Source organism: Panthera tigris, chromosome E3 (genome assembly GCF_018350195.1).
Source record: "Panthera tigris isolate Pti1 chromosome E3, P.tigris_Pti1_mat1.1, whole genome shotgun sequence".
In the NCBI taxonomy this organism is placed as follows: Eukaryota; Metazoa; Chordata; class Mammalia; order Carnivora; family Felidae; genus Panthera; species Panthera tigris.
In genome coordinates this window covers 26262850-26290288 of record NC_056675.1, presented here as the reverse complement: position 1 = coordinate 26290288, position 27439 = coordinate 26262850, and the positions used below count along the sequence as shown (strand labels likewise).

General features: G+C 39.3%; 2 protein-coding genes across 9 annotated transcripts in view; both read left to right on the top strand.

The window, feature by feature from the left end:
* Nucleotides 1–8: 8 nt before the first annotated feature.
* Nucleotides 9–24374, top strand: CCP110 (centriolar coiled-coil protein 110). 6 transcript variants are annotated; one of them, XM_042972083.1, is made up of 16 exons: nt 9–207; nt 1802–1947; nt 3943–4098; nt 6505–6633; nt 9520–11161; nt 13214–13341; nt 13811–13982; nt 14745–14884; nt 15135–15251; nt 15614–15715; nt 15901–16017; nt 17872–17945; nt 18692–18754; nt 19450–19509; nt 20003–20088; nt 22430–24374. In XM_042972083.1, the coding sequence occupies exons 3-16, from the start codon at nt 3958–3960 to the stop codon at nt 22480–22482; spliced, it is 3024 nt and encodes a 1007-aa protein (XP_042828017.1). In that variant the 5' UTR covers nt 9–207; nt 1802–1947; nt 3943–3957; the 3' UTR covers nt 22483–24374. The 6 variants fall into 6 exon arrangements, with proteins under 6 accessions (XP_042828017.1, XP_015395368.2, XP_015395369.2 ...); XM_007087304.3 differs by having other exon boundaries at nt 10–207; nt 13211–13341; XM_015539882.2 differs by lacking the exon at nt 18692–18754 and having other exon boundaries at nt 13211–13341.
* Nucleotides 24375–26773: 2399 nt separating this feature from the next.
* Nucleotides 26774–27439, top strand: part of VPS35L (VPS35 endosomal protein sorting factor like) — a 122056-nt gene continuing 121390 nt past the window's right edge. Inside the window, exons 1-2 of one of the 3 annotated variants that reach the window (XM_042972086.1) lie at nt 26919–27155; nt 27265–27372. Coding sequence is in view for 1 of the 3 variants with exons in the window: in XM_042972084.1 (XP_042828018.1) it covers nt 26860–26885 (26 nt within the window). In the remaining 2 variants the exon portion in view is untranslated. Of the gene's footprint in view, nt 26886–26918; nt 27156–27264; nt 27373–27439 lie in introns of those variants that run through there. The other 2 variants (XM_042972084.1, XM_042972085.1) reach the window with 2 other exon arrangements.

Below are 27439 nucleotides of genomic sequence, written 5' to 3'. Positions count from 1 at the left end.
AAGAGGTGGAGTCCGGGCGGTGGCGGCGGCAGTGGCGGTTGCCAGGATCCCGCGTTGCCGCCTGAGACCAGTAATATGGCGGGGAGGAGAAGGAGAAGGCGGCGGCGGACCGAGCTGCGCTCTGTCAGTACCAATTGAGCCGTTTGCTTCCTGACAAGGCCCGTGGCGAGGGGAAAAAAAAAAGCTGACGAGGCCGTGGGAGATCAGGTGTGTGCTTAAGGAGGGAACTAGATCCTCAGCGGGTCCCGGCTTTTAGGTCACCGGGGGAGGCGGAATTGGCGCCCTGAGAGCTGAGGGTGAACTCTGTGCCAAACCCGCATGCAGGTGGTGGACCCCTGAGCTTCGAGTCTCTAGAAAAGCGCCGAGTGTGAGGAGACAGGTGCCCGGGGACCAGCGACACTCGGCGCGGAGGTGATGCTCGGATGCTGGTGCTGCCTGGGCCCTCGGGATGGAGCCCCATCAAAGGAGCTGGGGGAGGTGGGCGTGGGGCGCTGGGGTCAAGGCAGAGGATCCCTAGCAAATAAACTCGAGACAGAGCCAGAAATCGCCTCACGTTGATAAAACTGGACCGTTTTTCTTCTCCCAAGACACTGGCGAGGGAGCGTCCTCAGGGTGTGCACTGGACATTCTGAAAGCCGGTTACCACAACCAAAGGCCCTAGGAGTGCTGTTTACTCTGCCTTTGCGACCCCGGGGAATAAGCTTGAGGCTAATAAAGCAACTTCTCTTGATTGCCCCTGATACTGCTAGGTGATTCCTATTCTGCAGGGTTATAATCCCGGTTCCCTACCCCCCAATTTAGGCAAGTGACAGGCTCCCAGAGATTGATTTGATGGACAGGGGTCTGGAAACAACGAAATGAGGACGGTGTTGTCCCCCTTTCTGTGTTTTAAAGTTACATGTGAATCCTACGAGGAACAAAGCACCGTCGCTACCCTCCCGATATTCATAACCTAGTGACAAAAACCATCATAATCATCATCCTCTTAATAATAAAAGCAGTCCCCTATACTGGTCCTTTCAGCGTGTCCTGCATTATGCTAATTGCCACACACGTTTTAGTTCATTGAATTATTGAGACAGATACTCTGATTATCCCTGCATTACAGATGAGGAAATTGAGGCATAGAGATGGTAAGTAAATTGCCAAGAACACACAGCTAATGTGTCCCTGAATAAGAAACTTTCCTCTTTATTGCCTATACAAAAAGTTGGTCTTTGGGAGGACTAGGGGGTAAACGAGCAGCTAGCTTCCGAAAACACAGCCAGATCTGTTCTGTTACTTGCACTATCCCCTTTAGTGACATTGCTGGTAGAACACTGGTGAGGAGCACCCGTCTATGGGGTTTGCAAAGAGACTCATTTGGAGAAGGGTCATGGTATAAATGGAGAAGACAAGGCATGTCTGAACTTGATGCAGCTGAAAATTGTTAATTCAAGTGGACTGGTAATGCCTGCTGGTAAACTGTGGGTCGGTAGACTTGTGGTTGGAGTGGCATTGTAGTCAAGGCTCTGTTCAAAAAAAACCTTTGCTGACAGGTAATTGTGTGAGAAATGAAGTGCCTTCTTGCTAATCATATAGGATACAATGCTCATTTTTTAAATGATTGCCTTTGCAGTTGAGGGGTACCAGTGTCTTTGGAGAATAGGATCATCCATGAAACTACCAGTCTTTAAATTCCATTCTTCCTCGCTAGCTTCTTTTTCTATCTAGTCCACTCTCTCCTTTTTTTCTTCTCTCCTGGTTTGCATTATTGTTTGAGCCAATTACCCTAATTCATTTATTCATTACTTTTATCAAGTGCCTACTGTGTGCTGACACTGTTCTATGTAATGGGGATTCAGTGGTGAGCAAGACTGAAAAGGTACCTGTGCTTATGGAGCTTACATTTTGGTGGAGGAAGACAGACAAAACCCAAGGAGATAAACAAGATAATTTCAGATAGTGGTAAGTGCTATGAAAATTGGGAAATAGCAGGGTAATGTGATAGTGAGTAAACGCAGGATTAATTTAGATGGGATAATCAGGGATGGCCTCTTTGAGGTCAGGGAAATTCACATTGAGGCTGAAGGATAGGAAAAATTCTTTCATGCTCTAGGATCGTTTGGTAATTTCCATAATCAACCATATTTAGCACTTGTATTTGGGTATTAAAAGCCCTATCATATGCCCTAGTTATGCTGTAATAAAAAATCTAACACGGTACGTCTGCAATATGCATGACAAACGTGTGCTGTTTAAGAGATTTGAATTTAACTTTCCAAAGCAATTGGCATATCTGTGTGAGGTTGTTGAAAGAAAAATAAAACTTGCCATAAAAACATTTTATTCATTCTTTACATTTCCCAGAACTTTAAAATAGAATCTCATACTTTGCTTGTGTATACATAGGAAGTAAATATTTCTTATAATTGTATAGTCATCTATTTACATGCCCTATAATGCTGAATGCATGGGTTGTGTTAAAAAATATTTTTAAGTATTTTAGTAGAAATGGAGTTGTTTGAATTTCTCTTACATTTTAGCTTCTGCATATTTTGGTTGTTAAGATAACATAATGGGGGTTGAAATCCAGACTAAAAAATGAGGCCTTGGTATGTCATGCAGAAAGGTGTTGTGGTTTTTTTGTTGTTGTTGTTTTGTTTTTTTACTTTTGCTTGTTTTATGAATACAAACTTGAAAAATAATCTCATTCACACTCCAGTATAATTTTCTTTGAAATTAAACTCACACTTTTCATAAGTTGAATATAGAAATAATTAGAATTGATGGGATGGTAGGAAGAAATTTTATTAATAAGAAGACTACCAGTTGGTCAAAATTAGCAATATATCTTATTTTTCATAATCAAATCATAATATGCTTTTTCTTCATTTCTAATTATGCTATAATGTGTCCCTGACTTTTTAGTGTACTACATTTTTAAGTACCTTAATGCTTAAGACAGTATCATATTCTATCTTATTTCATTGCTGCGTATCCCATATCATCAATTAAATTTTCCACCCCCCGCCTTTTTTGGTTAATTGTTTTAAAATGAACACCTAAGGGAACATTATTGTATTTTTCTGTTTTCACAGTTCATACCCTTGCTGGTTATGAGTCTGATGTCTCTCTTTTCATTTTCTCTTATTTAAAGGAAACGATGCCAGACATAAAGCTATGGAAACAGGCAATCAAATATTTAACATTAGCTAAATGAATGAACATGCTGGCTAATGCTTCCTGATTACCTTGCATTTTCATAGCCATCATCACACTTTTCCAGAAGTTGTGAAATTACTGGGCAGATTGTTTTAAGTAGTTTGGTGGTGCTTAGAATTTTCAACAATAAGATGGTATTATTAAGAGAGCCAGTAGATACTCTGGTTTCCACCTGTGACTGATTTGTCTGGTGACTGTGGAGACCAGATATATTTTCAAGATGTGAAAGTACTAATAGACTTTGAACTTCATAATAACAGAAGAATTTTAAAAGGTAAATATCCTCTTTTATGTAAATAGCCTTTTTATCTTTTTTTTTCTTTTGGCATTTTTACCTTTGTATGATTTAGTTTTTCTTGTGTAGATAAGTCCTGCTAAGGAAAATACAATATTCTAGTTTATAATCTGAAGTGAGTAAAGTAGTGTAGAACTTTTGTTCCTTTAAGAATTTTTCCCTGGTGAGTTCTTAGTACTTTTCTAAACAAATCATATTTAAAGATTGATGTATATACATATGCTTGGAAATATTTAATATAGGAAGCAAGGCTTCACTGGGTAGGATCTTGAGGTGCTTACCTCTACTTAAGAATTCGCTGTTCATCAGTGAAAAAAAAAATTCTGGGGGCCAGTTCTAGGAATTGTGAATGCTAGAAATATTTAAGTGCTCTATAAAATTTGCCAAATCATGAAGATCTGTTTTTCTCAGCACATTGCAAGTGACATTTTTCTCTCTGACAGTGTAATTGTGGGAAGATGGAGGAGTATGAGAAGTTCTGTGAGAATAGTCTTGCCAGAGTCCAGCAGGCATCATTGTCCACGGAGAGCTTTCTACCTGTCCCATCTGAAAGCATCTCACTTATCCGCTTCCATGGAGTGGCTGTGCTTTCTCCACTGGTAAACATTCTATGATTTTTAAATAATCTTTTTTTCTATAGTGAGTCACTAAGGTAAGTTTACAGAAAAGCAAAAAAAGGGTTATAAACATTGAAAAAATGCTTCGTATTCATAATTAAATATAAAAGAGTTAGCGTTTTTTCATCTACTAGATTGGCAAAAATCTGCTAAGACCTACCGTTCCTTAGGTTGTGGGGAAAAAGCACTTATCCTACATTTTTTCTGAGAGAATCAGCTGATTTTATTTTTTGGAGATCATTTTGGTAGTGTTTATCAGAATTTGAAAGTATATGTAACCTTTGATTTAGCAATTCCATTTTTGGGAATATCTTACACTTATACTGCTCTTTGTGCCCGAAGAAATACATACAGGTTATGGTAGCATTGTTTGAAATATCAAAAGATTAACAAACAACGTAAATGTCCAGTAGTGGACTAGTTTAAAGACTGTGGTCCATTTTATAGAAATCTCATACATGCCATTGAAATGAGTACAATAGACCCACATGTGCAGGCATGGAAGGATCTCCACAGTCTATTGTAAATCACTGCACACATCGTGCTCTCTGGAGCAGGGTAAAATAGTGCTTACAAGCCTGGCTCTGGAGCCTGCTGTCCTTGGTTTAAATCACTGCTCTGCCACCTACCTGCTGTGTGAACTTGCAGGTCCATTTTCTTTTCTTGTACTTCTTTCCTTTTTTCTTTCTTTCTCCCTCTCTCTCTTTCTCTCGCTCCCTTGCTCTCTTTCTCTCTGTCTCTCTCCCCCTCTCTCCCCGTCTCTCCCTCCCTCTCCCCCTCCCTCTCTCCCTCTCTCTCTGCCCTCCCCTTCCCTGTTTATTTAGTTATTTTGAAAGAGAGAGCATGAGCATGGGAGGGCAGAGAGAGCAGAAGAGAGAGATAATCCCAAGCACGCTCTGCAATGTTAGTGCGGAGCCCCATATAGGACTTGAACTCACAAACCATGAGATCATGACCTGAGCCTAAATCAAGAGTCAGATTCTTAACTGACTGAACCACTCAGGCCACCCGCATTTTCTTTATTTTTGAAATGAGAATAAAAATAGTGTCTACTTTAATAGGACTCTTTGGAGAATTAAATGATCTAATACATGTAAAATGCTTAGAACACTACTTGGATCATAGGAGGTACTCAATATATGTCAACTATTTGGGTTTTTATATAAGGTTCTTTTTCTTAGGAATGATAAAGGAATACAGGATGAGAAGGAAGACACACTTTTCATTGTAAACTCTTTCATACTGATTGAATGTTTTTAAAATGTGTGTGACTTTATTTCAAACTAGAAAATTAATATAATTGAAAGAAGTTGCATGAAATTTTTTTTTTTATATAACAGGAGGTAAAAGATCAATATTTTCTGCCAACTTTTTGTAATGACATTTTCAAACATACAGAAAAATAGAAAGGGTAGTGCAGTGACTCCCCACATGTATGCCATCTAGATTTAATAATTTTTAACACTTGTGCCATCTTTGCTTTATGGTGTTTGTGATTTTATATATATGTAGATGTGTATATACACATACATGCTTTTTTTTTTTTTTTTTTTTTTTTTTTTTTTTTTTTGCGGAGCCATTTGAAAATTGAAGCTGTATAACAATTTTCTCTTAAATGTTTTGGTATAAATATTCTAAAAATAAGATATCCTCCTACATAAAATCCCCAATACCATCATCACATCCTAAGAAGATTAGTAATAATTTTAATAGCATCTAATATTCTATTCATATTTAGATTTCTCCATTTGTGTTCAAAATGTCTGTTATACTATTTTTTTTCCTAATCTGGGTCCAGTCAGAGTTCAAAAATACCATTTGCTTATTGTGGTTTTTTTTTTTTTTTTTAAGTTGATTTATTTATTTTGAGAGAGTGAGAGAGAGGAGAGAGAGAGAGAATCCCAAGCAGGCTCTGCACTGTCATCACAGAGCCCGACGTGGGGCTCAATCTCATGAATTGTGAGATCATGACCTGAGCCAAAATCAAGAGTCAGACCTTCAACTGAGTTACCCAGGAGCCCCCAAAAGGGCTTATTTTATTTCTCATTTTAGAGCATTGCGTAAGTGAACAGGTTTTTTTCTTTTTAACTTTTTTATTCAGTTGAGAACAATTTACATGCAGTAGAATGCACAGATCTCAAGTTCTAATGTTCCATGAGTTTTCATATATGGCGTACGTCTGTGTAACTCACACCTACACAGAACATTATTGTACCCACAGAAAGATCTCCCATGCCCCATCCTCCTCATTACCCCTCACTACTGCTCAGATACCTTTCCCTGTGGTTTTATCTGTTCCATGTTTTAATCATTCTGATTCAGAGCTTTCTGATTTTATGATATTTTTATATTTATGAGAAATAATTATGTATTTATGATGTTTTGCAGCTTACCATTGAGAGAAGGAAGGAAATGCAACAAGAAAAGCAGAAAGCACTTGATGTAGAAACAAGAAAGCATGTAAATAAGAAGAAAGATTTACTGGCTCGTGTCCAGGAGATTCTTGAAAATGTTCAGGTGTGTAATGTAGGCTTTTAAAAATTATAATTAAGAAATCATGAGGTAAGCATTGATGATAATTTTTCAGAAATATGTTTGCACTTACTAGTTAGTTACCAATATATTTCACTATAATGTTTGAGAAGCTTTGTAGTTTGTAATATTCCATTTCAGTTACTCCAAAGAACACTCACTTGCTTGTTAGTGATGCCTAGTACTTGAATCAGAGGGTACTTAGACAATGGAGCCCTACCCTGAATATAATTGCTTATTGTCTGTGTCTTATGACTCTAAAAACATGGAATTCTCAGTGACAAAATGATAGAATCGACCATTGTGGTTTACCTCTGAACTAATCAGACTATTGACTCAATGACCTTATTCTCATTCTCTGCTAAAGTAAATAACTGCCCCCAATTTTTTTTGGTGAAAATTACCCTCTTAAATACACAAATGCAATTTAGATTAGATAAGGAGAATTGTCTACATTCATCTTAGATCCAAATAGAAACCATTTAAACAATACATTCATGCCGTTTGCAATTATTTTTATTTAGCTGAATTTAAATTTGTATAAACAATTTAAGGTCTGGATCGTACTAAAAAAAACCGAAATGAATTATGTTGAACAAATTATGTCTACCATACATAGCACTGTTCTGCAGGCTACATTTAAAATTTTCTTCATAATCTTAAGGGTTTGCAGTCTGTATAATTCATACTAGATGACACATGTATAATGAACCTGAGACTATTTCCCACCAACTGCTACCTTCATTTCTCCGTGGGTAATAATTTAATTTGCAGATTATAATTACTGTCCATATTAAGTTCAAGGCTCATTTTAGTAGTGTACAAAATCATAGTTGCTGTATACACAAATGTGAAACGTGAGGTATTTTAAGAAAACATTTTATTTTACTTAAACCTATGAATATGTTCCTGGGTTTGGTGAGTATGTATCACTTTTGTTTTATTTTGATCCTGAGGTTGTGACTAAGTATACTCTGTTGTACTGTTTATTGCATAGTACCTGGAAACCATTATATGTCTTGGGATTTGTAAGGTAAAACAGGAGTGCCATATGGTCTAGGGAAAAAACACATACACAACGACCTAAAAATCTTAAAAAAAAATTTTTTTTTTAATGTTTATTTATTTTTGAGACAGAGACAGAGCATAAACGGGGGAGAGTCAGAGAGAGAGGGAAACACAGAATCCAAAGCAGGCTCCAGGCTCTGAGGTGTCAGCACAGAGCCTGATGCGGGGCTCGAACTCACGGACCATGAGATCACGACCTGAGCCGAAGTCGGACACTTAACCGACTGAGCCACCCAGGCACCCCTAAAAATCTTTTAATATTCAGGATTCTGGAGTCTGTATTGATAATATGATAATTTCTGTCAGCTTAACATATAGTTGTATAATCTTTAAAAACCATCCTAGTTCACTTTTTATTCTTTTTTTTAACGTTTATTTATTTATTTTGGGGGGGGGGGTGAGCTGTGTGCATGGGGAAGGGATAGAGAGAGAGGGACAGAGATAGAGAATCCCAAGCAGGCTTTGCACTTTCAGTGCAGAACCTGATGCAGGGTTCAAACTCACAAATTGTGAGATTATGACCTGAGCTGAAATCCAGAGTCGGGCACTTAACCGACAAGCCACCCAGGCACCCCCTAGTTCACTTTTTATTCTTTTGCAAAGTCAAATGATTTAGATAGAAAGTGTAATTTTAATTTTTTCTGTTGGATCTCTTGTGTATCAATTGTTCTCTTAATTTGGATTTTTTTTTTTTTAATGTTTATTTATTTTGGAGACAGAGCACAAGTGGGGGAGGGGCAGTGAGAGCCAGAGACAGAATCTGAAACAGGCTGCAGGCTCTGTCAGCACAGAGCCCAACCCGGGGCTCAAACCCACGAACCATGAGATCATGACCTGAGCTGAAGTCAGACACTTAACCAACTGAGCCACCCAGGTGCCCCTGGAAAAAAATTTTAAATGTTTATTTATTTTTGAGAGAGAGAGAGAGAGAGTGCGTGTGAGCAGGGGAGGGGCGGGGGAAGGTAGAGGATCCAAAGCAAGGCTCCCATCTGACACCAGAGAGCCCGATGTGGGGCTTGAACTCACAAACTGCAAGATCATGACCTGAGCTCAAGTTGGACACTTAACTGACTGAGCCACCCAGGTGCCCCTTAATTCAGAATTTTTTTTACTTTTGCTTGTTGCAAAACTCATTAACAGGTTGCTGTTTAAAAATGGCCATCGGTTAATCAAATTGAAGTTTGCTTTGATGATTTGGATTTTAAGTTGAAAATTTTATTTCTAAGTAACTTAAGCTACATGGCTGAACTTTCATTTACTACAAATTTGCCTCATCATATAGAAGGATTTTAGTTACAATGTTTAGTTTTAGTTACTACAAAATATGTTAGTCTTTGTTAAAGAAGGAGTCATCTATGTAAGAAATTTATTTGCTATTTTAACTCATACCTTGGTATGCTTCGATGACAGCTTTCATAGGAGGAACAACTGGTGACATTAATAACATGTAAACCAAAAGAAAGTTAATGAGACTCCTATTCCAAGATTAAATTGCACATGGATATATGAATATACGTGTATACCCATACACATACATACATATTGTATCAGATTAGATAATCTCCTTTTTTTTCTTTTAATCTTTAAATAAACAGGCCAGAATGACCAATGGATATTTTTTATAGTAATTTGTGCTCCCTGTGATATAGGACACAATAGAAAAAGGTTATCTTAGTTTTTGTTTGTTTGTGTTTTCAAATATTAGAACTCTGAATTTTCTATTACAATTTTATTTTAGAAAACAAAATCAAAGGCTTTTTTTGTGTAGTAAGGGAATATTAATTTTTAAATTTCCTTTTTCAGGTTAGAAAAGCACCTAATGCCGGTGATTTTGATCCATGGGAGACTGAAACAGTTTACTCTAATTCAGAAGAGAGAAACCTGAATGTCCCTGCTATGTTTCCAAATATCTTGCCAAGCCCTACTGAACACTCTACTTCAGGAAAGTCTGAAAAGATAACTGGAATTTTGCCACTGAATAATGAGGACCGATTTAAATTTAATGGGATAGACTTAGCTAGGGACTCAGAAGAATTTAATTCTCTGAAGCAGTGTGATATTTCAGTTATTAGCCCTGCGGAGAACGAAGCTTCTGTAAAAACCCCCTCAGCAACCCCACAGGAGACTCTTACGTCTGATGGTCTCTTGCCAACACATGAAGAACCGGATCCATCACTTTCGCAAGTTACTCCAGATCCCTACATAATGAGTCTTCAGAACCTGATGAAAAAGTCAAAGGAATATATAGAAAGAGAACAGTCTAGACGCAGTCTGAGAAGTAGTGCAAAGAGGAGTGTTAACGAGAGTCATTCAGATAAAGAGAATGATGCTGGTAAAGTGACTGACTATGGAAAGGAAAAGGCACAGTTGACTGGCAAACACTGTGGTTCAGTTATTCCTGACAAACCAAGCCTTAATAAATCAAATGTTCTTCTCCAAGGTGCTTCCGCTCAAGCAAGCAGCATGAATACATCAGTTTTAGGTAGCTTTTCTAAAGTGGACATACCTGTACGAACTGGCCATCACACTATTTTAGATCCTGATTCTGATTTTAAAGTCATTCCCACTTTTGTTACCGAAAATAATGTTATCAAAAGTCTTACTGGTTCATATGCCAAATTACCTACTCCAGAGCCAAGCCTGAGTCCTAAAATGCATCGAAGGCATTCTAGACCATCATCAGCATGTCATATACTTATAAATAACCCAATAAACGCCTGTGAGTTAAGTCCTAAAGGAAAAGAACAGACGATAGACTTAGTTGTTCAAGATACTGAGGAAAAAACACAAATACCTGAAACTGTGCCAAAGTTACCAGTTGATTTAGGAGTTTGTTCAAGCAAGGTTTATGTCACCAAAAATACATCTGAAGCCATACAGGAAGTGGTTTTAGGTAAATCAAATCAGGTATGTCAGTCTTCAGGAAATCACCTAGAAAATAAGGTTATTCATGGACTTGATGTCATGGAAGGTCACTTAACATGTGATGGGAGAGGACCACACAAAATGGATAGTACGTGTACTGCGATGCCAAGATCGCATGAGCCGTATGCCACCGGTCAGTGTGTAGTGAGTCAAAACTTTGGACCCATGAGTGCACTCAAGTCAGCCAATGTGTTAGAGAAAAACTGCAATTTACAGATGGAACTGAATAAGTCTTATGATGTAAAAAACCCATCTCCTTTACTGATGCAAAACCAGAATACCAGACAGCAGATGGACACCCCTACAGTGTCCTGTGGAAATGAACAATTTTTGGATAACAGTTTTGAGAAAGTGAAACGCAGACTTGATTTAGATATTGATAGTTTGCAAAAAGAAAACTGCCCTTTTGTCTTAACAACCGGAATAACTGAACAGGAAAGGCAACATTTGCCAGAAAAAAGATACCCTAAGGGATCTGTCTACATCAACAAGAATAAAATGTTAGAAAGTAGTTCCAAAGGTAAGGAAACTCTGAAGTGTTTGATACCCTCCCAGCAGATGGCCCCTGTATTTAATACTTTTAATTGACATTTTGAAAAACAATAATTGTCTTCATTTGTTCATCGGGATATTTAATTTCATTTCTCTTGTCAGAGAACATATCATTAGCTATAGTTTATTGCCATTTGATAGGCTTTCTTAAAGGATTTTCTTTTTTTGAGAGAGAGAGAGAGAGCAAGCAAGCACACAAGCAGGGGAGGGTCAGAGGAGGGAGAGAGAATCTTAAGCAGCCTCCATACCCAGCTCTGGCTGACACAGGGCTCGATCCCATGACTGAGATCATGACCTGAGCTGAAATCAAGAGTCAGAAGCTTAATGGACTGAGCCACGCAGGCACCCCTCTTCAAGGATTTTCTTATTTAAAATGTGAATCTTTCACAGTTCACTTTGTATCACAGAGAATATTGTTAATGACTGGAGGAAAAAGTTCTTGCATGAAACATCACTCACAGTTTTAATCTAGTGTATTACTATGATATTTTCCTTTTGGACTGTGGTTTCTAATATTTCCATCAGTCCTTTCATTTGTAATGAGCTCCTCATGTAATTGGTCCTTCAGGGAACACCTGAACATCAAATTATTAGAGAAAAATCACAAATAAGTCTCTGTGAGTAGCGTTTCAAGAATGGCATCTTTATTGATAAAAAATATTTCAAATTTCTTTCTCATCTAGTGTTATATTAACAGCAACTTGTTAAAACATGCCTTCTTCATTAATCCTTATTTTGTTGCCATGGTTCATCATTCTTCATTACTGATACAGAAGATCCGAGTCAAGTAAATGAAGTTCTTGGACATAAACATTTTCAGTTCTAATGTGATAAATATCTTCCTAAAAAAACCTCACATTCTGTAAAGTTGCACACTATGACAGGGTTTATAGGACAAATAGAGTTTTAAGGCCTGTGTAACTTTATAAGAACTTTAATAAATAAACATCAGTCGATACCTGGGGAGCCAACCTGGATAATCCAGACGGATAGTACAGCATGGCTGGAGGCTGTCCCCATGAGTAGCAGACACCCACAAAGCCAACCATGGGGCAGTTCTGGCAGTGCTTTAATAGGAGCGAGGCCAGTCATGGAGGTAGCCGGCTTGCTGTCAGATGAGCCCCCGGACAGTGCTCATTGATGAAATTCTTAAGGTAGAGCTGAATGATCTCTCGCTATTGGTTGTGTGGTTGGGCTAAGGAGCTTTTTCCTTTTTTGCTAAAAGTTGTAATTCTAGCCCTGCTTTTCTAGTCCCTTTTGCCTATGAAAAATTGCACATGAACAAATGCAAACTGTTGTAAATGAATACAATGTATTTAGGAACAAATTATGGGGGTACCATAGAAGATAGACAGTATGCTTATCTTCAGTGAAAATCATTGACTGTATATTCGGAAAGAATAATTCTTTGAATTTTGTTGAATCGTGATGGATCCATGAATATGTGCTATGTCTGTGTAATACTTGGTATTTCAACATTTCAGAGTGGCTTACCCCTTTCTATTCAGTAAGTTGTATAGTTGTAATGATTTAATACATTTTTTAGTTAGTAATTGTGATATATGTAATTTTAATTTCCGATGTGTTTTGAAACCTGAAGCTGAGAAGCTTTGCACTATCAAAGGAACATTTATTTAAAAAACCAAAACAAAACAAAACTACAAGCCACAATACCAGAGATCCTGGGGAAGAACAAGAGTCAGAAGAATAAACAGCTGAGAATCACATCTTGAGGTTAATTTGAGTGAGGAGAACCCAGACTGAACACATGGTCTTGGCTCCATCAGTTCAGATCGTGATGCGATCTGTTGAGCGTGGATGGTGGTGACACACAGGCCTTTATTTGGTAGCATGCAGTGAGGGGAGGGGCCGAGGATGTGGTTCACAGTGGGGACCTGGCTGTGCCTTGATTGTGTCATGTCAGATGTCGGAATGCTCTTTGGTCAGAAGCATAATTTAAATTGTGTATCAGATATTAGTAAATTTTCTAAATTTGAGGGTATGTGTTTCTTTTCAGAAGGCGAGGAGATATTAAAAAGCAAGATGTTAGCTTTTGAAGAAATGCGGAAGAGACTAGAAGAACAGCATGCCCAGCAGTTATCACTACTCATAGCTGAGCAGGAAAGGGAACAGGAAAGATTGCAAAAGGTGAGGAATTAAAATGTAAGGACATGGGGCTGGTAAGTGGAAGTTAGCCCAGGATATGTGTGAGTTTTGGTCACACGTTATGTATAGGATACTTGTAGTTTTTTCCCCTGTATATCTTAATCTAAGGGGGTGATTGATTTTGATACATGGATATTGCCGAATTGTGAGGTTTGATATTTAGCTTATCTAAAAATAAATGCATAATTTATCAAAAGGAGACTTCTGATTCCTTGACTCAAAACGTTTAATATTTTTCAAAGGTATTTTATACATAGATGCTGAAATATGCATTCTGCATGAGTGTATTGACGGGGAAGAATACTTGTTTTAAGATTTCACTTGAGGTAGGAAAACTTGAAATTAATCATTTGCTGATAATTCCCCATTACTTTTAGCTAAGCCTAAAATGGTGGTATTTTGGGATATAATTAAAAGATATAGCAGGTTATAATACATGGTTAATCTACAGGAAATAGAAGAACAGGAGAAAATGTTAAAAGAGAAGAAGGCAGCTGAAGCCTCTGAATTGGGCATTCACAGTGCAATGGACTTAGAATGGAGAAAAGTGAGTGACTCTGGTTTGCTGGAAACAATGCTGTCTCAAGTGGACTCACTCCATACTTCAAATTCAAATAGTTCTGGTAAATGTTTTTAAAATTCTCTTCCATTTGGGAAAGTTATCCCACAGCAAGGTATTTTATTTGGCACACTTTAAGGCTATAGCTCTGTTCTTTTTTTTTTTTTTAATGTTCATTTTTGAGAGAGAGAGAATGCACGCATATGCAAGCAGGGGAGGGGCAGACAGAGGAGACAGAGTAGCTGACGCCAGCTTTGTGCTGACAGCAGAGAGCCTGATGTGGGGCTCAAACTCCTGAACCATGAAATCGTGACTTGAGCCAAAGTCAGACACTTAACTGACTGAGGCACCCAGGTGCCCCCAAACTGTAGGTCTTCAAGTAATTCTATTTACCAGTAACTAGTGAAAAATGAAATGATGGCAGATCAAAGACTAGTGAGCAGGTGTTCATGAGAAAAGCCACCTCAGCGAGGAAAATACCAGGAAATTTGACTCAGAGCCCAGGCTTTGTTTATTCATGCAGCAGGTGATGTGCTTTAACTGAAAACACAGTTTGCCATCTCCTGAGTGATCTTGAATTACATCTAATTCTTCAGACCCAGCAAGAGCATATCTTCACATCTTCAATTATCCAGAGATGCTGTTTGTGTTGAGAAGCTCCATCTGGTGCATAAGCTTAAAGTCCATAAATATTTTAAGTCTGCACATGGATTAGTTTCAGGGGCGGTTGTTCTTCTTAGTGAGTCATAAGTGTTTATTTGGACATTCTGCATATTCTGATTATATAATATCAAGTATAATACTCTATGTATATTTATTTTTCCAGGTTTCACGAACTCTGCCCTACAGCATAGCTTTGGTTCTGCAAATGAAGCACCCTTCTACCTCTGGGGATCATCAACTAGTGGCTTCACCAAACTCTCAGTAACAAGGGCTTTTGGAAGGGCCAAAACTAAATGGTCTCAGGTGGGCATACTTCATGATATTTGTGTATCCGTCTGTCTAGCTATATTTTTTAAAGAGGTACATTATCTTAGGTTGTACAAATGGGGACAGATATTTTTGCCATACATCAAATAGCTTAGCTTTTGTCAGAGATGAAACTACACAGAGCACACATATGTAGAAGAATTTAGCTTATTGTAATAGATTGGGAAAACATCTTGAGTATAATGCTCAGATCCTCAAATAATTGTATCTGTCTTATTTCTTCCAGGTTTTCAGTCCAGAAGTACAAACAAAATTTAACAAAGTAACTGCAGTGGCAAAAGGATTTCTAACTCGTAGGCTTATGCAGACAGATAAGCTAAAACAACTTCGCCAAACCGTAAAAGTAAGAAGCTTGTCCATTGTTTGTATTTCACTTCTGTCTCAGTCTCCCAGTTCAGTGATAGCTAGTCACTAGCTGGAGTTGACCAATTCGTTCAGAACTTAGGCAGATCCAACATTTTTTTAGTCACTGCAATAGAGGCAGTTACAGAAATCTGATTAATCTCAGTCTGATAATTTTTTTAAATATTTAAATGAAGTAGTTTGGGTATTTTTGTCTTGCTTTAGAGAGTGCTGTTTGCCTTCTGATAATAGTTTTATGTTCTCACTGATTTTGAATTGGCTGAGAAAAAAATCAAAAGAAAATTCCAGTGATCATCAGTCTTTCTAGAAGAGTGGTTTTTGAAGGAGCATTTCTTCTTCCAGGACACTATGGAATTCATAAGAAGCTTTCAGTCAGAGGCACCATTAAAGAGAGGAGTTGTCTCAGCACAAGATGCTTCTCTTCAGGAAAGAGTGTTAGCTCAGGTAAATGCCCACATCCTGTAGGTTTTTAGGGAACGGACATTTATATCTCTCCCTTCATTTCACCACTGAAAATAGGTTTCCATTAAAACTTTAACCTTTTTCTCTAAGTGAAAGTGCATAGAATATTACTAAATTCTAATCTCATCTTTTTAAATGGGCACAATATTTTCTTCTTTTGAACCTAGTTGCGAGCTGCCCTGTATGGTATTCATGACATATTCTTTGTAATGGATGCAGCTGAGAGAATGTCTATTCTCCATCATGACCGAGAAGTTCGCAAAGAGAAAATGCTCAGGCAAATGGTATGTTATCTGATTTTTTAATGAATGAGTGAAAAAGAAAAACTCTATTTCTTCTATGCTCGCAAGACACTTCTGATACCAAATGTGTGAGGTTTTCCCCCACTCCAGCAGGGTGTCCTACAATTCAATTCTGATTCTCTCTACTTGGAGTTAAGAGTTAGATACTACAAGGTAAGGAGGCAGTTAAGATTCCCCCATCCAAAGTCTCAGGTTGTCACTTATACTTCTGACCGACCAGCTTTGAAACAGGGTTCCTACAACCCTGTCTTTGGGTTTGATAATTTTCTAGAGTGGCCTACAATACTCAGGGAATTTACTGGTTTATTATATAATAAAGGGCATAATTAAGGATATAGATGAACCACCAGATGAAGAGATAGATAGGGCAAGGACTGGAAGGGTCTTGAGGGCATGAGCTTCTGTCTGCATAGAGGACATCTTCCTGGCACATGGATGTGTTCACTGCCTGGAAGCTCTCTGAACTCCGTATTTTAGGTGTTTTTATGGAGGCTTTCTCATACAGGCATGATCAGTGATTAACTCAATCTCCAGCCCTTCTTTTGTCTCTGCAAGATAAGAAGCTAAGGCTGAATGTTCCAAGCTTCTACTCAGGCTTGGTCTTTCTGATGAATAGTCTGTACCTGGGGGCCCCCCAAAAAGTTGTTCCATTAGAACAAAAGATCCTCCTGTCACCCAGAAAATGACAAGGGATTGGAGCTGTGTGTCAGGAACTGAGGTAAAAAACCAAATATTAGAACAAAAGATGCTTCTACCAGGGCACCTGGGTGGCTCAGTCAGTTAACTGACTGTCTGACTGTTGATTTCAGCTCTGGCCTTGATCTCAAGGTTCATGGGATTGAGCCCTGCATTGGGCTCTGCACTGACAGAGTGTAGCCTCCTTGGGACTCTTTCTTTCTCCTCTTTCTCTCCCAAAATAAATAAGTAAACTTATTTAAAAAAAAAAAAATGTTTCTACTCTTTCACTCTCAGATTTGCAAGGGTTTTGGGAGCTCTGTGTTAGGAACAGGTGTCAAAGATCAAATATTAGCAGGAACTAGGGGCAGAGACCAATATATTTCTTATTTCACAATGAGGTTCTTCTGGGTTTGGGGTAACTGATACTAAATCTCATTCTCTCTCTCTCTTTTTTTTTTTTTTTTTAAGTTTATTTTGAGAGAAAGAGAGTGGGGAGGGGCAGAGAGAGAAGGAGAGAGAGAGAATCCCAAGTAGGCTCTGGGCTGTCAGTGCAGAGCCCTACGCAGGCCTCAATTCCACGAACCATGATATCGTGACCTGAGCCGAAATCCAGAGTCTAACACTTAACCTAACTGACTGAGCCACTCAGGTGCCCCTCATTCCCTATTTTGACTTCAGCAAGCTTCCCTGCAATTCTTAAGCACAGATAATCCCCAGGATTACCAGCAACATGCAACTCTGATGACAGATTTAAAAGAATTGCATATTGTTTTGTGATTGGATTTTGGAGTTGAAGCTTTGACTGTTGTTTGGATGGCTTATAAAAAACTATCACTGGCTCCGCATTGAATTTCCTTGAAACTATCATGTAGATTTTGCCTTTTTTGGAAACCAGAGTTATTTGAAATATATCAGGGTGTCGGAGGAGTGTGGTTTGAGTCATTGGTCTTCATGTGGTAGCCAAAAGAAAAGCCAAGTTTATTACTTCATTGGGAAAAATCATTGTAATTATTAACAAATTGGACTGTTTCAGTTCTAAAGACAGACTAAAATTCAGAATGCTAGTAGGAGAAGATTTTCTGTGCAGTTTGAGATCATCTTATATTATTTTAGTGGTAGTACTGGTACCATTAAAGCTTTTTGTTTTGTATTTTAAAGGACAGAATGAAAAGCCCACGAGTGGCCCTGTCAGCTGCAACACAGAAGTCTCTCGATAGGAAGAAGTACATGAAGTAAGTGTACTTCCTGTCACATTACATTAATCCAGTTATTACCAAACCAATTAATTTTAGTCATCTATTGGTCTCTTTGTGTATTCAAATTAGAAAAAAAGAACAGTTCACGTTTTGACAGCTGAGCTCAGAAATCTCTTTTTATATAAATAGTTTTATTACTCAGGTGATAAAATCTGATTTCATCTTTAGGTAAAACATATAAACTACTAAATTTGACAGTGTTCAACTTGTGTAATCGATAGCCATTCAGCCTTAAAAATAGTTAATCTTTATATTCACTGTCAATTTTACTTCTTTTGGATATATTCTTTTTTTTTTTTTTTTAATATTTATTTTTGAGATAGTGCCAGCAGAGGAGGGGCAGAGAGAGAGGGGGACAGAGGATCTGAAGCAGGATCCCAAGCAGGCTTCATGCTGACAGCAGTGAGCCTGATGCGGGTCTTGAACTCACAAATTGTGAGATGGTGACCTGAGCCCAAGTCGGATGCTCAACTGACTGAGCCACCCAGGCAACCCTGTAGTCTTTTTCTAATATGTGAAAGACTTCACCGGAGGGAAACCTAATGCAAAGTGGCTATCGTTGCAAGCTGCTTCTTTCTGGAAAGTAGTCTCTGGTGTGCTTAGTACAGCTGAGTAGTACAAAACTTGTAAATGATTTGTTTCTGTCATCATGTATCACATCTGTAAGGGTTTTCTCTCCCTTTCTAAATACATTGTGTGTCCTTATTTTTATGTTGTGTTAGAGCTGCTGAAATGGGAATGCCAAATAAGAAATTTCTGGTTAAACAAAATCTTTCTGAAACAAGGTGAGAAAAATTACTTCATCTCCGTGAGAAGCTATTTATTTATTTAAAAAAAAAGATTTTCTTTGTAAATGCCAAGCTTGCTCTTTGTTGAGTTATTTCTAACTTGACATCAGCAGAACACTCCCAGCTGATTGGAGGACTGAAGAATGCCCAAGATCCATATTAACACTAGGTCATGTAGCTGACTATATGACAGACCACATGTCTCAGGAGCTTTCTATAGGACATGCTGTCTTGGGTAGAAATTTGAGCCCCCGATGTCCTGAGTTCAGCTCACAGTCTAGGACTTATTTAGGATAATTACTTAAAAACCTTAGAAATCTAGCTTAATATTTCAGACCTGTTTTCTACTTTTACAAGAGTGATGTTACTTCTCTTGGATGTTTGAAAGGAAAAGTTGGTTTTTGTGAAGCATATAAATAAACTATCTAACATACAAGAATTAAACACTTGAGACATCCAGACAAAAACCTAAGATTTGGGCTCTTGGTGAAAAAAATATAAGTACCCTATTAATATGCTTCAGTCATTGTGATTTGCTCCGTGGTATTACATTGGTATATCTGCATAGATGACCAGTGTCACCTCACTGTTAATCATCTTTCACCTATTTAAAAAATGCGGGGGGGGGGGGGTGGATAACTGAATTTATGTCAGTCTCTTCTGAATTAATTTTTTACTTACTTTGTTAACAGAGTCCTTCAGCCAAACCAAGGACAGAATGCACCAGTTCATAGGCTACTTAGTAGACAAGGGTAAGAATGCCACCCCTGGGTATTTAAAAACATCTAAAGCAAGATGAGCTTTGAGAGGGAAAAATAATTTAGTATCTTTACATAAAGGATATCTATTTTACAAGTGTGATTTGTTTTATAGCATTGCGAAGATCTTTTAAGTTTTGTGCTCCAAGATAATCCTTTGGTGTACTGTTGTGTATTATATCTTAATTACCATCTTATGTTGGCATGCTTTTACTTTTCATTTCATACCATTTTGCTCATTAAGTATTGTAAGCATCCATATAGTAAGTTCAGCATCACCAAAGTGATCCTTCCAACAAAGTATAAGCCTTGGTTCTAGTCTCCCGATGAAGGAAAGCGTAGCTTCCTTGCTGTGCGCGTTCGTGAGACTTAAGTTCTTTCCAAGCATATTTGCACTTTGAACTGTTGCAGTATGGTTGCTTTCTTTGAATGTTGAACATTTAGATCTTGATGCGAGTGACTTATTAATTCTTTTATATTCAATTAGAACCCCTAAGACATCAGTGAAGGGGGTTGTGCAAAATAGACAGAAGTCTTCACAGAGCAGAGTGCCTAACAGAGCGCCTGTTTCAGGTGTGTAGCAAATGAGTTCTTCAAGCCCATTCAATAGAAGGACGTGCACGAGCTGCCCCACGATGCAGGCCATACGAGTGCAATGTCTTGTCTTTCCTTGCCACCATAATTTGGGCATATTCACAGTCATTCCTGCTAATGACCACCGTGTTAGTATTTTGTGGCGGTCAGGAGACCTTGGTAAAACTGTGCGTCCAATCTTGGCTTCTGTAATAATCCCGTGGAAACGCTATACATTTTTTTAATCTGAAAAATCTGTAGAATTGTATGTGCCTAATTGAGAAAACCTTTTTATAAATGAGTAAAGTATAATAATCTGATGCCTAAATCTGTGCATGTTTATTGAGCTTTGGGGAAGTGTATCACCCAGGAATATTTGTATCTGCACATAAAGTGATGAAAAATTTCTCCCTCTGGCCACAAGATCACATGTGAATATGCCAGGCGGGAGGGGGTAAGTTTTGTTTCTGTTATTTTGTGGATTTTAAATTCTGTTTATGGTGGCAAGAAGACAAATTTAATATGAAACTCATGCCAAACTTTTAAGCTAATGTTTTAATATTTGGTAGGTGTCTTTGTTAAGATACTTTGATAAGCTCACCAAAAATTATGTGATCCATTAAACATACTTTCAAAATGCTTTGCTTTAACTACACTTCTTTCTAAACATTTAAAAGAAACCAAAAATTAATCACTAGGCAATGAGTTAATCATTTTAATCTTCCCATTAATGTACAATTAATTACTAGGCAATGAGTTATTTAATCAATTCTAATCTTCCCATTAATATACAATTAGGCATATTTAGAGCTTTTATTACTAACTGATTTCCTCCAAATTAGGAGGGAATGAACAACATAAGACATTTTTTTGTTATTGCCATTTGTTCACATAAGTTCAAAGAGGGAACAAGATACTGAACATAGCTTTGAAATGATTGCTGACTTTTTGCATGTATGTAGTGAATTTAATTTATAATGTTGCACTTGTAGAGGATAATGTAAAAGGTCATCTTTTGGAAGCCACTGTGAGTGAGAGTCAATGGAGGTGTTTTAAAGGGGGTTATGTAGTTGAGGATTCTGCTTCCTCCAGAGGTGGTTAGAATCACCTGGTTTGAAAGGTAACTAGGAGAACTCCAAGCAAACACCAGATCTGCTGCTTGTGAAGTTATGTGGGATTTCAAGACATTTTCAATTTTTTCCCATATTAGAGTCACATATTGTGATAAATTCTGGCCAGCTGGCAATTGATCGAGGAGTTAGTACTGTTTTGCGTGATATTATTTATTACCACAGTGACTACTCTCCATGTTCTTGTCTCATGCATTTCATCTCCACTGTTTGTCCCTTGTGAATTTGTAAGAAAAAGAGCCAAGTAATACTCAACAGTATGAAGGATGAATAGGAAGTCACATTAGGAACGGAGTAGTGCAGTTAGTCATGTCCTCAAGTTCAATGTTTAGAACTATTGTGGTTTAATTGCATTGCAACATAATTATAAATACAAATGAACTTAACTCTTAAATGAACATGTACAATTACTATGTATCCAAAAAAGTACAAAATTTCTTTCCTATTTTTCTAAAGATTTATTTATACCTGAGTGCCTAGACAATTGAAAAAGACTAACGATTTTATCATTGTATGTAATTGAAAAATTACGGTATGACTGATTAAGATTCTAAGTATGAATCTCAACCCAGGGACCCATAGTTGCAGTTGAAAAGATTTTTCTTTCCTGCTTAGATTCTTAGTGGCTTGGATTGTGTTACAAACAAACTTGAAACTTATGCTTTAGTTTGATCCGCATGGAGAATGAATGTTTATTAAGCAATTGATAGAAAGCTAGTTTTTTTTGTGATGACAGACTTTCATACTCTAAGATTGGAGTAGAATGCCAAGGGCTTACAGCTTGCTGCAGAGCACTTAAAGTTTATAGTTCTTACAAACTCAATTGCAATCACTGATCGTATGTTTTAAGACCTGTTTGGCTCATTTGATGTCTGGTGCTTGACTCAGGAGTTTATAGTGAAATTCAGAAACCACTAATTAAAGCAGAGTCGGAAGCAGTATGGCACAGTGGTTATTGGGTCAAACAGCAAATCAGGTGTAACTGGGTTCTCAGAGTATCTGTTACTTAGGCAAGTGACTTCCTCTCCCATGTCTAGGCTGTATTATTATTAAAATAGTAAGTTTCTACCTTGGGATTATGTTATGTAAGGATTAAATATAATAATGTACATTGCCTAGCTCAGTGCTTGGCATTATATAGTAAACACTCATTAAACGATATTATAAAAAACTGACATTGAGAAATAATATTAGTTTTGCTCTATTTTTAGGAGCATATGCAGGAAAAACCCAAAGAAAGCGGCCAAATGTTGCGACAATTTAAGAAGACAACATTCGTTAGGATAACCAAGGGGTGGATGGGAGGTTTCATGCATACGGTTTTCCCTGCCCAGGACTTTTTATTTAAGCCTGGACTGTTTACACAGGCAAAGTGACATCAAAGGGCTGAGCAATTATCTGGGCAACTTGATCAGTCTGGTTAATTCCTTCCCTACACCGTCATTTTCCTCTTAATGTTAGGTTTGGGTGAAGGCACATTAGTATTTAGTAATTGACCATCTCTTTGCTTAACCTGTACAAACCTAAGTTTGTTTTCTGTAGCCAGATGTCTGCAGAGAACGTTTTTGTAAACTTAAAGGGCATTTGGATTTATTTCTATAAAATGTCAAAAAAGTGTGATAAATTACAAATTAAGTTCTCAAATATAAATTTCAGTCATCTCTGCATACTGATTGCTAAATTTGATAAGTTAGATACTGTTGTATTTGAGGGGAAATTACTGCAGAAGGATGTTTTTCTCCTGGTTTATGTAACTTTATAAACTGATTAATCTCTCAGTCTTCGTATTCTTGGATTTACGGGATAACCACATAGGAGAAAACACTCGCCTGCTGATTGTGGTCCCCCCCAAATTTACCATAGAAGTGGTTGGGGGCCACTGCTTTGATCAAAAGTACATTCCTCTTAACAGCTAGTTGTCTTGTGCAGATATGTTAGGTTTAATGTATGTTACCCCAGTACTCTTGGAAACACTTCTCCTAAATCATAAAATCTTTCTATGGAGGGTAAAAAATTAGGGGAGATAGCACAATCTTCTGGAATGTAGTAGCACCTAGGGGTGAATCAGTGCATCCATTTCTGTAAAATAGAGTAACGCTGCATGCGCTTCTGTTTTCTTGGTGTCTGCGTCTTGTCTTTCTTCATGGTCTGCTCTTTGTAGCTTGCTTGATTTAGGAGAGACTAAAGGGCTATACAACAACAAGTTCAGATTTGCAGATGGAACAGGAATATTGTCAAGCTGAAGTTACGCATTACTGAGGAGGCACTGTCGTTTGAGGTTTTCATCACTGACATATTCATTTAAAATATAAACCAAAAAATGTTACCAAGGGAACATGATTTGATGAAAGTGAATGCCACTGTTAATTTATCATACCATTTCCAAAAAGGGCTTTGTGCTTCTCACATAAAATCGGGACTGTGTACATTTACTCTAACTTGAATTTTAAAATGATACCGGTATTTTGAAAATGCAGACTGTATGTATTCTTAATATCCTTTGAAGAAGGTGGAGATAAAGATTGTTTTCTCCAGTTTTCGGCCCTATTTAAAAGTTGGCTATTACATCCAGCTGTAGACCGTAATAACCTACCCAGGGTGTAAACTTGATTTTCTTTATTGAGATGTATCATTTGTTGAGTGAGTGAGCCAGGAAATCAGAAGGCGGTCAAAAATGTCTGAGTTACTGATATATTCTTTATAAAGTATAGCAAAATATCTTAATATGATAAACTGTGCTTTATCATTCTGAAAACTCAGGATACAGCTTACTCATATCATTGTGGGTCTTTCCAGAAAGACAGATATTTCCAAATTTTGTGTACACTAATGCAAATTAGCTAAAAAAAAAATAGTTTGTTTTGGAGAAAGTTAAAACTAGCTTTAGATTAAGGTTGACAAACTTGAGTGTTGTTTTTTTTAAAGATAAAAGCCTGTGTGTTTTACACATATTTTAATGTTCACAGCTTTTCCTCATAAAAGTGCCAGACATCGTTTTGTGCTTTTGATGGATTTTTAATTTATATACATTATTTTTGTTACTTTTACTTTGAGTGGAATGCCCATTAATGTAAATTGTATTTATTTTTATACTTTAATTTTCACTAGTTTTGCTTCTAGGCAGAAGGCAAAATAAACTTTTCATCTTAAAAGAAATGTAGTTTGATCTTCTTTATTTACCAATGGAAGGACCGTTGATGGATGCTGAAAAGTATCTGGCCAAAACAATCCGTAACATGATCTTTTTTTTAATCATTAAAAGCCCCACGAAAGGTATATCCCATCATTTAGGGTGTAACCTATACCAGTGCTTCGTCCAGCATCCGAGTTTTGCACAAACTGTACTTTGCAGGCGGTGAAAAGGTCACCGGGGCGCTAAGGGGCTTGGCTTTTTAGGAGCCGGCCGCCTGCGCGGGGCCAAAGGGGAGGGGTGCTCAGCTTGCCGCGCCCATCAAAGCCGCTCAGGTGCACAGCTTCAAGATCCGGCTCTTGTTCCTGCGCCCTCGTCCCAGCTGAGCGCAGCGCGTGCTCCTGGTTTTTACCCCCACAGAGGAGAGGCTGCACCGCCCAGTCCGCAAGGCAGGGTGGAAAGAGCCCCTCCCTTTCCCTGTGGCCACCCTTGAACTCTGGTTCATTTCGTGCGCGGGGAGTGGTGGACGTGAGGGTATGACTGGGAATCCTTCTTACTCATTCTGAGCTGAAAACAAGGACCCGTTTGGGAGAGGAAGATCTTTTTTGTCAGGGGCCACCGGCCCATGAACAATCACCCCAATGAAAAGTAACAGTTACACGCAAGCAAATGGGAGGTGGATTGCTTTATCTCTAAGGAACCGGAGCGGGCGTAGGTAAATGTCATAAAAATCATTAAAAATAAGAGAATCACTGTACTGTACATCCGAAACTAATATCACGCTGTATGTTAACTGGAATTTACGTAAACATTTAAACCCAACCTAGAAACAAACCTGGGGCGTTGCTGAATACAGCGAACCAACTGGATTATGGGGTAGTGGAGTCCCATTCTCCATCAGCTCTGAGGGCAAAAATCGTGTCTAACCAAAATTATCCTGGACAATAAAATACTACCTTTTCACTTGTCTTCCTTTATTGGCCCAGTTTCCCTGTGACTCCCAATTCTTCAATTTCTTGAGGTGGTTTGCTTCTTGGCCCCCGTGGGTGCTAACAGCCCGCTCTGGAAGCGCGCGGTGCAGCGGTGCACCTGGCGCCGTGGGCGCTGCACCAGCCGGGTCGCCCCCGGCCCCGGTCCCCAGCGGGCGTGTTAACGCGAGCCCGCGCCGGTCCGCACGCGCAGGCGACGGCAGGTTACCCCGGAGAGAAAAGCTCTGAAGGCGCAACGGGCTCCTTTGCCTGCCTGCAAGCTCAGCTCCAGCCAGGGGCGTGCTGACCGCGTGCCAGGCATTTCAGAATCTCCCCACACCTGAGTCTTGAACTAGTTCTAGAATGAGTTCTAGACTAATTTCCCAGGTGAAGACACCAGGACCCGGGGTGCGAAACTCCGTGTGCCGTCAGAGGGCCCGGAGTATATTATTCCGTTGTTTCTTGGGAAAGTGGTTTATGTGCTGTCAGACCAGGCTCTTGCAAAGAAAAGGGGGATGAGATGCCGCCTCGAGATTGAGCACGTCCTCCCATCAGGTCGGTTAACCCGCAGTCGCTCCCGCTAAGGGCACTTCCTGGCTTCAAGCAGTGCACCTGCAGTGGCTCCCGAACAGGTGGCCGTGGTAGTGACCTCAGGTTTGCGGTGAGGGGCACGTGAGATGCCCGCAGGGCGCCTGGCACAGCAGGCGTTCAGTATGCGGTAGTTGCTAGGAAATTATATATATATTATATATATAGTAACCCGAGTATGTATGTGTGTACATATATATGTATGTATATATACGTATGTATATATATATATGTATGTATATATATGTGTATATGTACGTATGTATATATATGTATGTATATGTGTGTGTGTGTGTGTGTGTGTATAGACACACACACACACACACACACATACATAGTAACCCGAGAAAACACGACAACATAAGTTCTGGGGTTGAAACGGGTGTCCACCTTTACAGAAACGTACAGCTTTCTCAAGCTGGGTGAGAAGCTAGCCCCAACTTCCTCATGTGATTTAGCTCCAGACGAAGGCGGTCTATTCGGATCGAGGGCAACCCTTAGAGACGCGGGGAGGGGAAAGCGTCGGCATGGTTTACCCCAGCCAAACAGCGAATTAACTGTAAAACCGCACGAACCCCACAGACCCTTTCCCCACACCCAGCCACGGTTAGCGTCTTCGCTCCATCTGTCTCCGGATTCTTGTTAGCACCCAGAAGGCGAAGGTGGGTTAGGCAGCCTGCTGCCCCTTCTCAAACACTCTGTACATTAGTGTTGCGGACACGCCTCCCGGAGGGGGGGGGGGGGGGGGCGATGTCTGCCCTTTACAATCATGGCAACTGGCGGACGACACAGGCGCCTTGCCCCTCACAATTATGGCATCGCGCACGACGCAGGGGAAATGCGTTCGCCCCTTACTATCATGGCACCACAGTAGCCCACCAGGAAGGGCGCGTGCCCATCACAATCATGGCGCCATAGGGGCCCTCAGCGAAAGCACGCCCACCCCCTCGTAATCATGGCGCCGCGGACAGCGCTCCGGAAGTATGTTCGCCCCTCACAATCATGGCATCGCAGTGCAGCGGCAGTGTGTCTGCCCATTGCAACAACGGTGCCGGCAAACGGCATAAGCATCGGTCTTTCGACACTGGTGCCCGCCCCCACAACTAAGTGCTGGCTGACGGCGTAATCTGGGCACTGAGGGCGGACGTTTGTTGTTACAATCATGGTGGCACAATTACGGCCTCTAGGCTAGTGCCCCGGAAGTTTACCTGCCCTTCACAATCATGGCATCTGGGGAGGCGCTCTAGAAGTGTACGTACCCTCCGGAAGTGGTGGACGGGATGGGGGTGGGGAGACGTATGCCTGACCTTCACAATCATGGCGTCGCGGACCACTCAGCGGAAGTTTGCCTGCCCCTTAGGATCACGGTGCCACAGCGTTGGCTCTTCGATGCTGGTTCCCGTCCCCACAACCGTTTTTGAGTGAGGGCATCTACCCTTCACAATCATGGCGTCACAGCACAACGGAAGTGCGTTTGCCACTCACGATCATGGCGCCGACGAAAGGCTAGCAGACGTGCGTTGCTCCTCATGATT